This window comes from Camelina sativa, chromosome 10 (assembly GCF_000633955.1).
Source record: "Camelina sativa cultivar DH55 chromosome 10, Cs, whole genome shotgun sequence".
In the NCBI taxonomy this organism is placed as follows: domain Eukaryota; kingdom Viridiplantae; phylum Streptophyta; class Magnoliopsida; order Brassicales; family Brassicaceae; genus Camelina; species Camelina sativa.
The window spans coordinates 24,015,140-24,031,460 of NC_025694.1; the positions used below are offsets into that span (position 1 = coordinate 24,015,140).

Sequence of the window (16,321 nt, forward strand, 5' to 3'; positions counted from 1 at the left end):
AAGTTTTAATCCACGTGGACTTTCTCCTCACCAATAGCGTCGCTCTTCATTTATCCCCATCACACATTTATAAAATAGTATGTTATAGGACCATTTCTTTATAGGTCTAGATTGAGAGATGCTAGTTTACAAAGAATAAAAGATAGAGAGATGCTATCAAATCAGAAGGGAAAACAAAAAAAAGAGATCGTAAGATGCTAATTGGGTTTTATTTCTTACATGCATACAGTTTAAATAGTTGAAAGTTTTAGAAGTTGCATAACAAATATAAGTATCCAACGAAAAAAGTGATAAAGCTCATTTTGAGGAGACTCACTGTAGGTCAAAAGTTAAATTTCATTCATTATGATTTGTATTTAAATTTAAATTTGCTCTTAAAAGAGTTAGCTAAGCTAGTTTGATTCTTTGTTTCTAGCTTGAAATTTTTCATAAAATTGAAGATAAGCGCATTGATCAGCAATTATTATAAAAAAAACACTCATTTAGTTATTTTAGATACTTTCAAAAACTTCACACTGGAAGAAGCGAACGTAAAAGACTTTATTTGCCTATAGATTTTCTAGACTCGCTAACCCTATGTGAGTACATGAAGTAATTTTGAGACAATTGGATTTGCTCTTCTTCAATATTATTCTAGCTAGAGCTACTATACATAGGGAGAATGCAGACATGCAAGTACATCATGCAGCATTAAAATACATATAATGTTTCACTTATCGCGATAACTACTGAGTTTACTATTCGCTTTTATAATACTTTTTTTTTGTCTACAATAATAGCTTATAAATTCTTTAGATATATATCTTACGTAATTCTTTTAGGTCAATATTGTTTTTATTTTATTTTTATTTTGTAGACTTTAGCTTATTCGAGAAAAACAGACACGTGATAGGCTCCTATTCGTTTTCTCGTCAACCAAAAATTCCATCACTGTTATAAAATTCCACAAGCCGAGTCCACAAGAACGTGATATCAACGTACGGGTTAGATTCATCTCACAACAACACTTGAACGGCCACGATCGATAAAACTGAGCCCCAACCAAACACTTCTCTCCCAGGTATGGCTATGGCATGGCGTCACTAATTCAACGAAACAAGACAATTAAACAGAAAGGGAAAAAAAAAAAAACATAAAACATGAAAGCTCATTGGTTGATGTCTCTCTCTGTTGAGATGCCATGTGTAATATATTTTTTCCCCTGTGTGTGTTTGAGTGTTCCGTAACCACTTTATTTATTCCCTCCCTTCGATAGACCTTTTTGCAAATTTATATTATTTGTATGTTTTTCTTATAACTTTTTGCTCAGCCAATGAGAATTCTCCATATGTTGGGATTCAAAAGCCCACGAAGATTTTTAGATGTGATGTAATCATCATTATTGGCTACTGCAGAATGGGTCTATCTAACATGCGCATATAGCATATCGACACTTCTATATAATAAAGCCATAAATATACACCTAGCTAGTTCAGCTATATTCACACACATATATATATGTGCGTACAAAACCTTCAAATGTAACCCAAAGATCTTTTTCTTGCAGCATATGTAACTCCAAAAACTACAAGATGAGATTGTCCAATAATGTAGAGACTAATTCACATGTCGGTAATGAAATCTCGAGGATCTTGTTCAGTTGTTCTTAAAAACACACATCGGATTCTTCTCTATATATATATATACAGTTTACACGGTTGCTGAAATCCATATATTACTAATTAAGTACACTAATATAGTTAACTGTTTATTTATCTTTTCTCCAAAATATACATAAATAAAAGTACATACAAATATGTATATGTTGTTGGTGGCTTTGGTGCATGAATGCATAATAGTGTCCCAGTACAGTTCATTTATCTCTCAACCATAAACTACATTTATATTCAACATATATAACTTCAATAGATTTAGATATGTTCACTCTCTTGAAATGCCAATTCTCCCTTGTTTCTATTTTGTGACGATGAACTGTAAAATAAATTACATATATTATCTTAAAACATGCAAATTTAGATCTATGTTATACCCAAATGATAGGTATAGATAAAAATGAATTCAAAAGTCAAGCAAATGCCATTATAGTCATGCAAATGCCATAATGGCAATTTCTAATCTATATATAAGGTTCTCTTACACACAAATTTATTCTGGATCGGAAGACTTGATTCTCAAGACTTCCCCCATATATATTAGCATTAAATTCGTTTCTCTTTTGTATAACACTTATTAACTTCCTAATACACAAAGTTGGAAAGAGTGATTAAGTTGTGAGATTAAACCACCTTAATTAATGATCTTACCCTCTATACCTCATCAGAGCCAAAGAGTTAAAGCTGCACTAGTATCCAACCTCCATGCAAATCCACCAAACTCCATCTTCCACACATCACACGGCACCGTTTTAGTGTACTTGGTCTCTTGCCACGTGTATTCCAGTCTTACCTTACACGTAAAAGTTCGGTAGTCAAAAAACGTCGCCGTTTGGTCAACCACCAACCATACAATCACCTCTCCACCGAACCCGCCGTCTCCGGTTACTATCTTCCGGTAAGCCTCGTTAACCATTACAACACGGTTCGAACCATCCGATATGAAACCAGGACACGTGTCTTTGTCTAAAGCATCCTTGATCTCTTCGTCCGTTAACCCTACCGCATGGGATACCGAGCCACTGTTAACGGACTCCACCGTCACCCACGTCTCTACCGGAACCCGTTGCAGCAGCACTTCATCGCCGCCGTTAAACTTGAGCCACGTGTCCGTTTCACAGGTTTCATCTCCGATCATTGCTTCCACCGCTGGATCCAGATTAGTATGATGATCCAAACTCAACGGCGTAGATCTCTCCGGCAAGAGCTGTAGCGTGACGATATCTTCCCGACCATTCTCCGGATCTGTCGAGCTAGATCTGACGCCGTCGTCCGTCTTTGATCGACACGTGGCTTTACTATTCTTGGAAACCCTAACGTACTTCCTCTTCGTCCTTCTCATGATACTCGTATCTCCGACGAATGGTTGACCAGTAGTCGTCGGCTTTGGAGCGATCGGACGGTACTTAAGCATGAGAGTATGAACAGAGGTGTTATCTTGCGCTTTACCTGCGCATCTTAGCGTCCGCCATAACTCATGATCTTGATCCATTTCTCTCTCTCTCTCTTTCCTCTATCTCTCTCTTCACTCTCTCTCTCTCTCTTTTCTATTTCTCTATATTCTTTCTGTGTCTCTCCGGTGGCCGAAGAGATTAACATTTGGGAATAGGAGAACGCCACGTGTTTAGGGCAAAAACATATATATGCGAGACAGTACTTGGATCAGTGGATGGTTATGTGTGCGTCTCATTTAGTCATTTATGCCTTCGTTACACTAATTTTATGTCTCTTTGCTTCTTTTGTTTTGTTTGAACTTTTATTTTTCCGATAAAAGGAGAGATTAACTATTATTATTTTCTTCAAAATTATTTTCGTTTTTTTTTTGGTTTATAAGCAAATCCTACGTTCCTAACCAATTACTTGTGAGTTGTGACTAATTTTTAAAACCTAGGATCTGTGTTTCGTCCATCTTATCATAATAAAAGCTCCATTTATCAGTAAAATAATGTCAATTTGGGTAGGTGTCGATATGGGTCATTATATTGTAGTTCGTTTGTTTTCTTGGTGGATTTTAATTAGATTTCTTTAGTCCATATATTATAGGGGACACTCAATGAAAGGATTAAGGATTTCTATTTTTTTTTTTTTTGTAAAGGGTTAAGGATTATACAAGCCAACGATTACCGGTCGTCGTCATGGGCTGATATACTTTGTATATATACGACGCGTAATTATATTAGGTTTAGTTGATTACATGTTTACCATCTCTTCGTGTTGTATATGCATGTATTATTAATTATTATATGTATATATTCATATGCGTTAGATTGATCAGTTCATATATGCGTGAGTGATCAAATCCAATAAAGAAGCCCGAAAAAACTTGTAAACATTGTCTATTTGTGACTACCGGCCGTTTTGATCAGTTGACGTATAGAGAAGTTCTTTAAGAAACTTAGAATAACTCTTTGATCATAAAAACTAGTAGGTATACACTATTAATCAATTGTGTAATCTGTTTCGTCACTCTAATGTATAATATCTATGTGCTTTCTAACTAATTAAAGTATAAAATACAAATGACAATATAAAAGATGGTACATTTTGCTCTCAACAACACTCTCGTTTTCACGTGGTTTATTAAGTTAAATACATACCTTATTACATTTCTAAACAAAAATGCACTAGATGGTGTTCAATCGGCTTTTATCATTCGGAATTGGTTCTGAATAATTTAGATAATTTTTATGTATATATAAACTGTAAGGACACAAGATGGCTCGGTTTTGCACGATATTAGTTCCAGCTATAAATGGCATGGTAGACTACTTGGCAGCATATATTTGTATAAAATATGACTGTAAATCTTCTGAAATATCTCGTCGGGCTCAAATCCTATAAACGGGTATTGAGATACGAGATTAACAAAGCTCTCTCCGTATTAACAAAACAAAACAAATATGTATGGTCGAAACCGATTAAAGAGCAGGCACACACACACAAACATTAATTATACTATAAGCAATGTGACTTTTTTAACATACATCTCTCCACATATAAACATACACATTGGTCGACATGATAATTTAATTGGATGGTTATCTAAAGCACCCAATAATTCTGGGAACTGCGATGCGTGATTTGATTGGCTTATTGCTCTTTTATTATTATGAAATTTATACTATTAGGTGTATGGGTCCCATGATCAGGCTAAAACAGCATCTGGTGTTTTTTACCTCATTTCAAGACTATTCTTCTTATTATGGTCCTTCCTTCTCCTCTCAACCAATCAAATTGCATGAAGTGTCCTCCATTTCAAAATGGAAAAAGCTGGCATGTCAGTGCACATTTGCAAATATATATACGTATAATTTCTATCTCTTTCTATTTAAAAATATGCATGTGTCTATACTGTGTCTCCATTTATGGAAGTGTAAAGCGATAAGCCTTAAGGGCATCTCACTGTTCCGTGGTCGGACCTATGCATCCCCGGTTCTAGGGGTGTGCCCTCATACAGATTTGGTTTTTTGAAAGGAAAAAAAATGGCTAGTTATATGAAGTATAAAAGAAAATATGGTCGTATATTATTGTATCTTCGACTACACGGAATATATGTATTGCATGGTCACATGTATAAACTATATGACGTTATGTGGTCAACACTATACCGGTTGACTGATTCCGGCGAAGACCAACGTTGACTCCAGCGTTAACCAAAAAAAAAATATATCAACATTTTTTTTTCTATTAAAAATCAAAATAAGAAATATTATATATAAACATTTTTGGTTTTTCATGATTAAGAAACATATTCAATTCAATATATCTTTAATGTATTTATTTTTATAATTAGTTAGTTTTATTTTTGAAGCTAAATAAATGATTAAATAAAAATCATTAATAATTATTTTCAAGATATATATATATATATATATCTTTGATAACCAGATTATTTAAATACTACAAAATCAATAAAATCAAATTCAACTACTTTCATTAGAAAAAAATAATATTAGGATAGAAAATTGAATATATTTTTAATTATGAAAAACCATTAATGATTTAATATAATTTTCTTTTAAAAAACAAAAAAAATTAGAATACAGTTTTTTAGAATACATTTTTTTGTACTCTAAATTTTGTTTCTTTAAAAGCAATTATATTAAATCATTAATGGTTATTCATAATTAAAAACATATTCAATTCAATATCCTAATATTTTCTATATCTCTAATGTACTCATTCTTATAATTAGTTAATTTTTATTTTTAAAGCTAAATTAATAGTTAAAAAAAAAATCATTGATAGTTATTTTCAAGATGTAATATAAAGGAATTTGCAAAAATACTCTTATTCTATACCCTTTTGCAAACATACCCTCAAATCAAATATATTGTTTTGCTAAAATTATTTTATAACATTAAAGTATCTAAAATTATATAGTAAAAGTATCTAAAATTATATAGTAAAAGTATCTAAAATTTTATACAACATTTACCATGCAAGTAGTTGAATTTGATTTTATTGATTTTCTTTGATTTTATCTACTATTATTTTTCGAATGAAAGTAGTTGAATTTGATTTTATTGATTTTGTAGTATTTAAATAATCTGATTATCAAAGATTTATATATATATATATATATAGATATCTTGAATTGAATATGTTTCTTAATCATGAAAAAACAAAAATGTTTATATATAATATTTATTATTTTTGAATTTTAATAGAAAAAAAAAATTTGATACATTTTTTTTGGTCAACGCCGGAGTCAACATCGGTCTTCGATGGAGTCAGTCAATCGGTGTACCGGATTGTATGTTTATGGTGTTGACCACATAACGTCGTATAGTTCATGCATCTGGCCATGTAATATATATACTTCGTGTAGTTGAAGATACAATAGTATACTTGGTATGTTTGACCATGTTTTCTCGTATACTTCATGTATCTAGCTATCTTTTTTCCTTTTTTAAAACTAACTGAACTACACAAATAAAGTAATTCTAGTTTGAGAAAAGAAAAACAAAATGTTCTGGTTTGGGGGTTTTAAAAAAAGAAATATATTTTCTTTCTTTTTGTTAATCATATAGGTTCGTTTAGAGTTCAATTCGATTCAATTTTAGGGTATAATTAGGTTCAATTAGAGTGTGTTTCAAAAAAAAAAGGTTTTAATTAGAGTTTGGTTCATTTGTATCTTATACTTTCTATATGGTTCAAGATTTTTCCATTCTAATTTTGTTTTGGTTCATTTGTTATCAAGATGTCCTTAATCTAAAATTCAAAATTAGAGATATTAAGGATTTGTGATATTTGTATTTGCATCTGATAAAGAAAAATTCAAAGGAATAAATCTTTGTATTCATTTTCTTTATATAGAGCACCAAATAAAGCATATAAACTAAAAGCATATGGTCTGATTGGTAACGTATCCAAAACTGTACAGAAAAGTTGTAAACTAGAGCTGTAAGCTTTTACGGAATAGTGCAAAACTGTAAGAAAAAATTGTACATGAAAGCGGTACAAAAAAGCTGAGAGTAAAGTTTTGAATAAAGTGTTTAGTAAAGCTTTTGTGATTGGTAAAAAATCAAAGCTGTACACTTGTACCGCTTTGTTTTTGGTTACCAATCACACCCATAGTATTCATTTACTAGACATCTAAAGTTCTAAACCCTATGGAATCGATCGTATGGGTTTTGTCAGTTTGGTTTAATTTAAATTCCTTTCAATTCAGTTAAAGTACAACTTTGACTAAACTCTGTAACCAAAATCATTGTTGTAATCAAATAAATAGATGGGGTTGTATGTATGTAATCAACAACAGCTCACCTCTTAGTTCGCCCTATTTTCTCTCTCGTCGCTTCCTTAGTTCAAAAGTCTCTGTTATGCCTTTGACCGGCGCGTGGCGGCTCATATAGCGCCGACGTCGGTCACCTCCTTTAGTTTCTTGCTTAGTTTTCATTTCTTGTTGATGTTTCTTGCGGTGTAATCTTCTCTTTAAGTTCTTTTGGTTTCGTCCAAAACAAAGTTTTGAATTCGATCTCAGATCCAGAATTGGATATGTCTTTCAATTTCATCTCTTTGCTTCAGATTGAGTTGTTTCGATTGGTCTGTACCTTTGTCAGTTGAATCAAATATTTGGAGGTGGTGCAACAAAATTAGGTTCGGTCCTAAGACTACCTTCCTCTTTTTAAGTGAATCTGATTTTTCTAGCCTTTGGTTCATCTTTAGAGTGAAGTCATCACGATGGGATAACAGAAAAGGTTATCATCAACTCTGTGAAGAAGATGTTCTCGGGGCCCCTGTTACCTTGCCCATCAGATGAAGTTTTCTTCCTCCCCGCATCCTTAAATAAAAGCTTTCAATCAGAGCATATCAGCAGCTATAGCCTTGTGTCTTCTCCTGGATTGGCTGAAGCGCTTCTGAAGAGGTATTGGGTTGAGTTTCAATTGAAGATATAGCGGTATAGAAGGGGTTGATTTCTTCATTTTTGATGGTGCTCTTCTTCATCAAGGTTCTTCAATTTTCCTTGTTAATCTGTCTGACTTCAACGTTATCCTTTCGCCTCATGAGCGATTGTTTGTTTGTCTGCTCTCTGAGTCTTTTTCCTTTGCGGACAAAGGACTCCTGCATCGTTGCCTTCATCGTCTTGGAGTTAAATTTCCCTCTAGACTGACTTGGTTTCTAGAGTTAAATTATTAGTATCTTTGCAGCTTGGTTGATTTTGTTTTAAAATATGGTGTTTAGTTTGTAAAATTTCCTTGTTTAGACTTAAGTTTCTAGGGGTTTTTCTTTTTACATGCTGGCTCAGCCTCCGAAAGGATTTTATCTTTTTTCGGCGATGTATAACTCAAACGCATTCCATTAATGAAAATCCTTTTAGTGAAAAAAAAGATGGGGTTGTATTTAAACATTTTTTTTTTTTGTCAACCAAATATTAATTTAGAAAATAACTCCAAGGTTGGTTGCCCAAACCGGAGGATCCATGTTTACAAAAGAAGTTTCAGAAGAGAAAGATCTCGAAGAACGAGCAAGACAGTCTGCCCGTATATTTGACGTCCGTGGGATCCTCGAAAGCATGAAGGAAGGAAAAGATGATCGAAGTAGGCTGAAATTATCCAACAGGTTGGAGAAAGCACACCAATCATCGGAGACTGCACCATCATCACTAAATCTGCATAATTCATCTCAAAACTCTAACAGTTAACACCCGCCGCCAAAAAGGAGTTCATCGCCCAAATCAAAGTCTGAAGCTCCGAATGTAGGGGAGAAAGGCTGCGTCGCTGGCTCCGTGCTCCAAAAACATAAATATTTTTAATCATAGTATTAATATAATTTCAAAACAACACAAACTTTTTGAGGGTTTTAAGATTATTTAATAGGCACTGATGACCAATTCGCAATAAGAAAATTGTCTCAAATGGAACCTCTATTTTTTTTTGTCAGATAAGATAGATATATATGGAGTTAAAGATGCCGCTCAGGAGGTGCCTCTCATCCCATAAACTCACTTAGCATTTATTTTAGGTACAAAAATCGCAAGACAATATACGTACGTACTCATATATATAGTTATGCATTCCCTAATTAATTCCAACAATAAAAGCATAATTATCTAGCTCTAAGACTAGTTAATATATTAGCGTAGCTTTTTGACAAAGTATAATGGTCCTTATAGAAACTACGAGAGGAATTAGATAACATTATTCAAATTAACCGTCTCACATAATCATCTCATATAAATGAAAAACACGTAAGAAATTAAAATTACTCACACTCGAGACATTCAACAAAAAGATCCCATTTCCCCTAATATATAATATATATCTTTACCTTTTATGCACTAAAATAAGAATTTACAAGTATAATCAACCAATATATGTTAAGAAAGATATGTATCATAGCTTGAAAATATGTAGAAAAAGCTCCGTTGACATCTTAGGTAAAATTATTTTCGGTGACTTTAGATTCCTTTGCCGAGCCACAGTTTATGATTGCAAAAAATTAATGAGTCTGCTTATGTCTTTTTTTTTTTGGACAAAAAGTCTGCTTATGTCATATATGATAAGTTGGGAAAGAGATATGTTTGAAATGTGTCTATATAATAAGTTGCTTCTTTTTACCAAAGAAATGCATTCATGATCACCTCTGCGGTCAGGAATTTTGTGGTCTAGATTCCTTAGACAATAATGACTTAAATGAAATCAAAAGATGGATGCATAGATCTCAAGTCTCAACCTATATTAATTTCGTAGGAATGTTACCGTGGTATATTTTTAACAAAAAAAAAAAATGTTATTGTGGTCTACTCATCGTTCAAAGTTTCATATACAGTAGAACCTCTATAAATTAATACTCGGTAAATTAATAACCTCTATAAATTAATAAATTTTTCCGGTCCCAAGTTGGGACTAGTATAATTTTGGACACTAGTCGATAAAATAATAAATTAATAATTTTTTTGAAAATCTCATGTAAAAATATGGTCTCATCAATATCATAAATTAATAATTAAATAAACTAGTATATATATATATATATATATCTAAGAAAATCTAGTGAAATATGAATCTATTGTTGTTTATTTGTTCTTGAATTTGCATTCTTGTTGGAGAGCATCTCTAATCTTTTTGACTGTATCAAAAACTTATGGTGTTGTCTTCTCAAATCGCATCAAAAAATTGTAGAGAGTTCTTGACGCAATAATTGCTTCTTTACGTGTAACTGGTTCTAAAGGTACCGTGATATCTTCTTCAACTACATCATCATCTTAAAAAATAGTAGTAGCAATTTATTTTAAACTCTGAATTTCTGATAAAAAATTCTTTACATAAATTAATATTTTATTAATTTATCGATAAATTAAAACTTCCATAAATTAATAAAATTTTATAGTCCCAACCTTAGTATTTATACTGTACATTTTGGTACGTACCTAGCGAAAAGTATTCCAGAGATTTTCTTTTTGTTGGGTATACGGGTAGGCCTATAATGGGCTTTAAAAACGATATTAGGCCCAACTAAATTGAAAAAATCTCAAGTTGTTGTTGTGTGTCACAGTCGCGTCATCTGGAAGACATACATTTTCTCTGGTAATCTGTTTACTTCTTCTTCTTCTTCCTCCTTTGTGTTGGTCAATCGCCGATATCGTTGCTTCAATTTTACTGTGAGTTTTTATAATTTTTCCTCGATTCTTCATTTCTCACATCCGAATCAGCCATTTCTTCCTTTGCTTTTTGTTTACTGGATCTATATAGAGAATCGGATTTTTTTTCTAGGGCTCTACGCATTTTTTTCTTGTTTTGATATTTGTGTATGTATGAAATGGCATCAAATGGTTGAGAATCGTATCTGTTTGTTTCAGCGAGGTTGATTGGTACAAAAGTAGTGTTCATCAAATGGTTGGAGGTGGTGTTATCCAGCAGCTTCTTAGAAGGAAACTTCAATCTCAATCAGTCGTGAGTTTTTTTTTAACCCTATAACATATTTTTAGGATCTGTTTTAAGAGAGGAACCATAGGTTTTGTTTTGGTTCTTGTGTATACAATAATACAATTCATATGTTTTTGTTTTGCTTAGACATATTGATTTGTGCTTAGAGAGTATGAAAAGAGTAGACTTTTGTTTCCTTAAGCATATACAACTACTTGGCTACTTGGTCCCGGTAATTTTTTTTTTTTTTTTGTTTTTTCTTACTGTTGTTCTGTGTTATCAATCCACCACAGGCAACTCCGGTATTGTCATGGTTGTCTTCGAAGAAAGCTAATGAAGATGCTGGGTCTGCTGGTGTAAGAGCGTTTGCACTCATGGGTGCTGGTATTACAGGGTTGTTGAGTTTTTCTACAGTGGCATCTGCTGATGAGGCTGAACATGGTTTGGAGTGTCCAAACTACCCTTGGCCACATGAAGGCATTCTCAGCTCATATGACCATGCTTCGTGAGTGTTTATTCAATCTACACTTTTGTCTCAGTTATACTTTTAATTGTAATACTAAAGCTGAAAATTGACAAATTCGGAGACCGGCGTTGATTTGCTATGAGCAGGATCCGTCGTGGTCACCAAGTTTATCAGCAAGTCTGTGCGTCTTGCCACTCGATGTCTCTGATCTCGTACCGAGATTTGGTGGGTGTTGCCTACACAGAGGAAGAGGCAAAGGCAATGGCAGCTGAAATCGAGGTTGTTGATGGACCAAATGATGAGGGTGAGATGTTCACCCGACCTGGTAAACTCAGTGACCGGCTTCCTCAACCATACTCAAATGAATCAGCTGCGAGGTTCGCCAATGGAGGAGCTTATCCACCTGATCTAAGTCTTATAACTAAGGTCTTGTGCTATTTCACTCAATTTGTTTGCTTTTTATCAAATTCATCGTCTGTGATCTAAACAGCAGCTTTGTTTGGCTCTGCTAGGCACGTCACAATGGCCAAAATTATGTCTTTGCTCTGTTGACTGGTTACCGTGACCCTCCTGCTGGAATTTCGGTATATTCGCATCACTTGTATTTTTACAACTTCAAATTGTTGGATTTTAAAATTGATCCTGTGACAATGGTACAGATCAGAGAGGGGTTACACTACAATCCCTATTTCCCTGGTGGAGCAATTGCTATGCCAAAGATGCTTAATGATGAAGCTGTGGAATATGAAGATGGAACCCCTGCAACAGAAGCACAGGTTAGTTTTCCTCTGCTTAAGGAAAGAATTACTGACCATATAGCTTTATCATATTTGACCTCTTTATTTTTTCTTTGTTTAAATGTGATGCAGATGGGTAAAGATGTTGTATCATTCTTGTCCTGGGCAGCTGAACCAGAAATGGAAGAGAGGAAATTGGTAAGTTTCTTTGTTTGATCATGTGATTCCATTGTTTAAGCTGTCGTTTCTATATATACAAGATTGCATGCAACAGGGGTGTCTATATTGGGGTTCCGTCATTTGGTTTTCAGATTCAGTCTTAGAAAATTGTAACCAAACTAAAACCGCATAGTGTAGATTGGTTTGGTTGGATTTTGGTTTAGATATAGAAGAAATATTGTACCGAGTTATCCATGTTCGGTTTAGCAGATTGAATTCCCATAGTTGCATGTTTGTGTTGACCACAACACCGCTCTTGTCTTTAGACTGCTAATCCCAGACCAACAGTAACCCATTCTAGATACTAGTTTGCTATTATGAGACTTGAACGTATATGTTCTAGAGCATATTGTTTCTTTGTATTCAAAACTGTAATGTTTGGCTCTAAACCAACCCCCAGAGGGAACCCGCAAAATTTGGTGATCCAACTATTAGGTTTCTGTTAACGTTGGTTCTATGTGTGTGCAGATGGGTTTCAAATGGATATTTTTACTGTCTTTGGCTCTGCTTCAAGCTGCATATTACAGGAGACTGAAATGGTCAGTACTCAAATCCCGTAAGCTTGTTCTCGACGTCGTGAACTAATCCCGTGAAGATCAGCTTTTCTCGGGATAATAAGCATTAATCTTGAAAGGGATGAAATGGTGAAATCCCACTTTTTTGTTTTTCTCCAAAGACATGTTTCTTTATTTATCGTTTAGAGAGTCTCTAATGAGAGGGAAAAGAAGTTAAGTTTCTTTTCTAACCTCATATTTTGCACATGGTTTTGAGATTGTATTATTTCCATTTCTGTTTGTTTGTCTCCGATGCCGGTCTCGGGTTGTCTTAATAAAAATATGTGGTTTTACAACCTCTCCTGTGTATATCAAAAACATGATTTTGTTACAATTCGAATTGCATAGAAATCAAAATCTGCATAATTGTCGACTGGAGGAAGATTTGAACTTAAAAATCTGAATGCCATCATTGTGTTAGTCATTAGATTTGTAAATGAACACAAAACCTGAAACCTGATAGATCAAAATTGGTCTTGACCAACTTACTTCTCTTGTGAACTCGAGTTTGTATAACTTTGAAAAATGCGGGAAGAATATATAGGCTAGATACGTTAGGACAATACCAGACAAATTACACAATCCTACAAACAAATGTTACAGAACTATCATACAAATCGGACGAAAGCTCAAAACAAAAATGCACACTTCTGGTTGTCCCTTAGAAATCAATCACATATAAAATATAATGAGCTCAAAATTTAATAATAACCTTTGAGAAAATACCAAAAAAATAAGAACAAATCAAACTCTGGCAGGCTTCTGCAAAACAGCCGAGAGATAAACCTCTGCTGCATCAGTTTTCTCTCCAACAACCCATTTCAGCTTCTTATACCCAAACCGCTCAATCAAACGCGTAAGAACTCTCTTATTCTCCTCATTCCCGCAATAGAAATTATCCAACCAGAACAATCCACCGGGTTTCAAGATCCGATCAAGATCAAACATCAAGAACTCCAGCTTCTCAGGCTTACTACCACCCGCTAAATCCAATCCACTAGAAGCATGAATAAGATCAAAAACATTGTCGTAGAACGGTAACCTCTGATCCAAACTCATGAACAACGGAAAAATACCTCTCGCAGCTACGAACTCGCTGAAAGGTGCACCTATATTCAACGTATTACTGATTATATTCACATTCTTTTCAGCCATTTTAGCAGCGAACGTACCTGATCCACTGCTAATATCGAACCCGATCCGGATTTTCCCATGGCCTAAACTCAAAACATCATCTATCAAGAAATCAGTCTTCAACTTAACCTTAACAAACCTATCTTTCTCATGACTGTTAGCAGCTAGATCAAAGCAACCAACACAGTCCCGGCTCAGTTTCTTACCTTTCAAGCAATCGAAATTTTTGCAGCCAAGACCGCTCCAGTTAACACTATCGTTACCAACAGGTCTCCACAACGAATCAGGAAACGTAGCGAGATCTGGCTTATGTAACGTTTTAGCCAAACATTGACGGCGTGGTACGGTTCACAAGCGCGGAGTATCAACTTCTGCGCTAGGCTCCAATCATCAGGACACTTGTCGAAGACATTGGACGTTTCGCAAGAATGTCCAACAGATGCAACCATCTGTGTGATACCAGTACGCGAGTCTTTGCCGAGAGGAAGCTGGTGTTGTTGAAGGAACAGTTTAAGCTCCTGAGGAACTTCGGGATGCGAGAGATCGAGAGATTCGTAACCAACCATCTTTGTCTCCATCTTAGTGAGTGTGCGGTGAGAGGAATCGATTTCTCTGAGGATGAGGGAGAGATGCTGAGAAACCAAAGAGACGTTGTTGGAATGAAGAGGATGGTGCGCGGTGTTTCATTGGGAACGAGACGAGAAGGCGTATAGTGCGAAGAGGTTTGTAGTGACTACAGAGAAGAGCATAAGGAGGTTGATGTCGGAAGAGAAGAGCGTTGATCGCCTGAATCTTGCGGTTCCATCACCAATCTTTAGCGATACGGATCCCATCTTAAGCGTTACACTTCAATATTTTGCATCAATTCACCAGTTGTACCGTATTATATTGTTGGAACCTAACCTATGATTGGATCTGCAAATACAATTGTTTGATGTTTAAGATACGATCTTGAATACCAAAGTAGCAAAAAAAAAAATACAATAAATCAACTGACGAAACAAGCAAAAGAGAAGATCTCAAAAAAAAAAAATGTGGGGATTTAGTAAAAATTATCAATCAGATCTTAACCAAATCAAGAAGAGTAGAACTGTAGAAAGTCACTATGAAAGTAGAAGAAAGCTACTCAAAGACTGAGGATCGCCGCCGACACAGTCTTCAAAAAGTCAAACATATATTTTGTAAACGTTTATTTCTTTTAAATATAATTTAACATTTATTCAAAAAAAAAAAAAATATAAAGACTGAGGATCGCCGCCGACACAAGAATTATAATAAGTGATTTTAATACTGTATATTCGACTTTTCAAATTTTATAAATGGGCTTTTAAGTAAAACGCCCGATATAAAATTAAATAAACTAAATAGTCCATTACAACATTTCGGTAGATTAATCAACAAAGAAAGAAAACGAAGATCAAAATTCGATTTGTTTTTCTTTCAATCCCAAAAACGTTATCCAGGTTCTCTTGATTGCGTGATGAATAAACTTATCAAGGATCAGACCGACTTTTAGAGCCAAAGAGGAAATCACAGGGAAAGATATTATAATCACTAGGATGCCGGTCCGTACGGGGAAAATAAAACTTAAAATAATTATCATTGTTAATTTCACATTTCGAATGAAAATTTGTTAGTAATTTTTTAACTGTATAATATAAAAAGCATAAATAATGACTAAGATGAATTAACTAAATTAGTTAAATAAAATATTTGTTATATATATAAATGAAAAATCGATTCAGTGACAATAAGAGAATAATGTTAAAGATATAAATCTAGATTTACTGAATCATACTCAGATAATCAATTTTGAAAGATATTCACATAGAATAAAATTTAAATCATTATTCTATCAAAATTTATAAAAAAATAATAAGAGAATAAGGGAGAAAGAGCTCATAGTTGCAACTGCAACCAACCAAATTGACTAAAAAAATAAATCTATGAAAACTTAGAAATCACAATTAATTATCTATTTTAATATTTGAAAGAGATGATTAATACAATTAGATGGAGAAAGACACCAAACAAAAGTTAGATGAATGAATCAATAAATAAAACAATTCAAATGTTTTAACAAAAATGAGTGAATTAATGTTGATTAATAAATTAAAAGAATATAATACTCAGAATTTTTAAATTTGGAGGTATTAAACAATAGTCAAATAACAAGAACTCTTTTCAA

At 33.8% G+C, this 16,321-nt stretch overlaps 2 protein-coding genes and 1 pseudogene across 2 annotated transcripts; 1 reads left to right on the forward strand and 2 right to left on the reverse strand.

Moving 5' to 3' along the window:
- LOC104719748 lies at positions 1,740-3,963 on the reverse strand. Its single transcript, XM_010437716.2, has 2 exons — positions 2,304-3,963; positions 1,740-1,971 (listed from the first exon to the last, which is right to left on the reverse strand). Exon 1 carries the CDS (start codon positions 3,142-3,144, stop codon positions 2,317-2,319), a length of 828 nt encoding a protein of 275 aa, XP_010436018.1. The 5' UTR covers positions 3,145-3,963; the 3' UTR covers positions 1,740-1,971; positions 2,304-2,316.
- LOC104719749 (cytochrome c1 2, heme protein, mitochondrial) lies at positions 10,652-13,297 on the forward strand. Its single transcript, XM_010437718.1, has 8 exons — positions 10,652-10,758; positions 10,957-11,050; positions 11,317-11,528; positions 11,636-11,915; positions 12,002-12,073; positions 12,149-12,265; positions 12,359-12,424; positions 12,914-13,297. Exons 2-8 carry the CDS (start codon positions 10,991-10,993, stop codon positions 13,028-13,030), a joined length of 924 nt encoding a protein of 307 aa, XP_010436020.1. The 5' UTR covers positions 10,652-10,758; positions 10,957-10,990; the 3' UTR covers positions 13,031-13,297.
- LOC104719751 lies at positions 13,700-15,327 on the reverse strand (annotated as a pseudogene).

Coding starts and splice junctions, on each gene's coding strand:
- LOC104719748 (XM_010437716.2), bottom strand. CDS start 3,144: ATGGATCAAGATCATGAGTTATGGCGGACGCTAAGATGCGCAGGTAAA.
- LOC104719749 (XM_010437718.1), top strand. CDS start 10,991: ATGGTTGGAGGTGGTGTTATCCAGCAGCTTCTTAGAAGGAAACTTCAA. Junction 11,529..11,635: donor AGCTCATATGACCATGCTTC/GTGAGTGTTTAT, acceptor TGCTATGAGCAG/GATCCGTCGTGGTCACCAAG. Junction 12,266..12,358: donor CCCCTGCAACAGAAGCACAG/GTTAGTTTTCCT, acceptor AATGTGATGCAG/ATGGGTAAAGATGTTGTATC.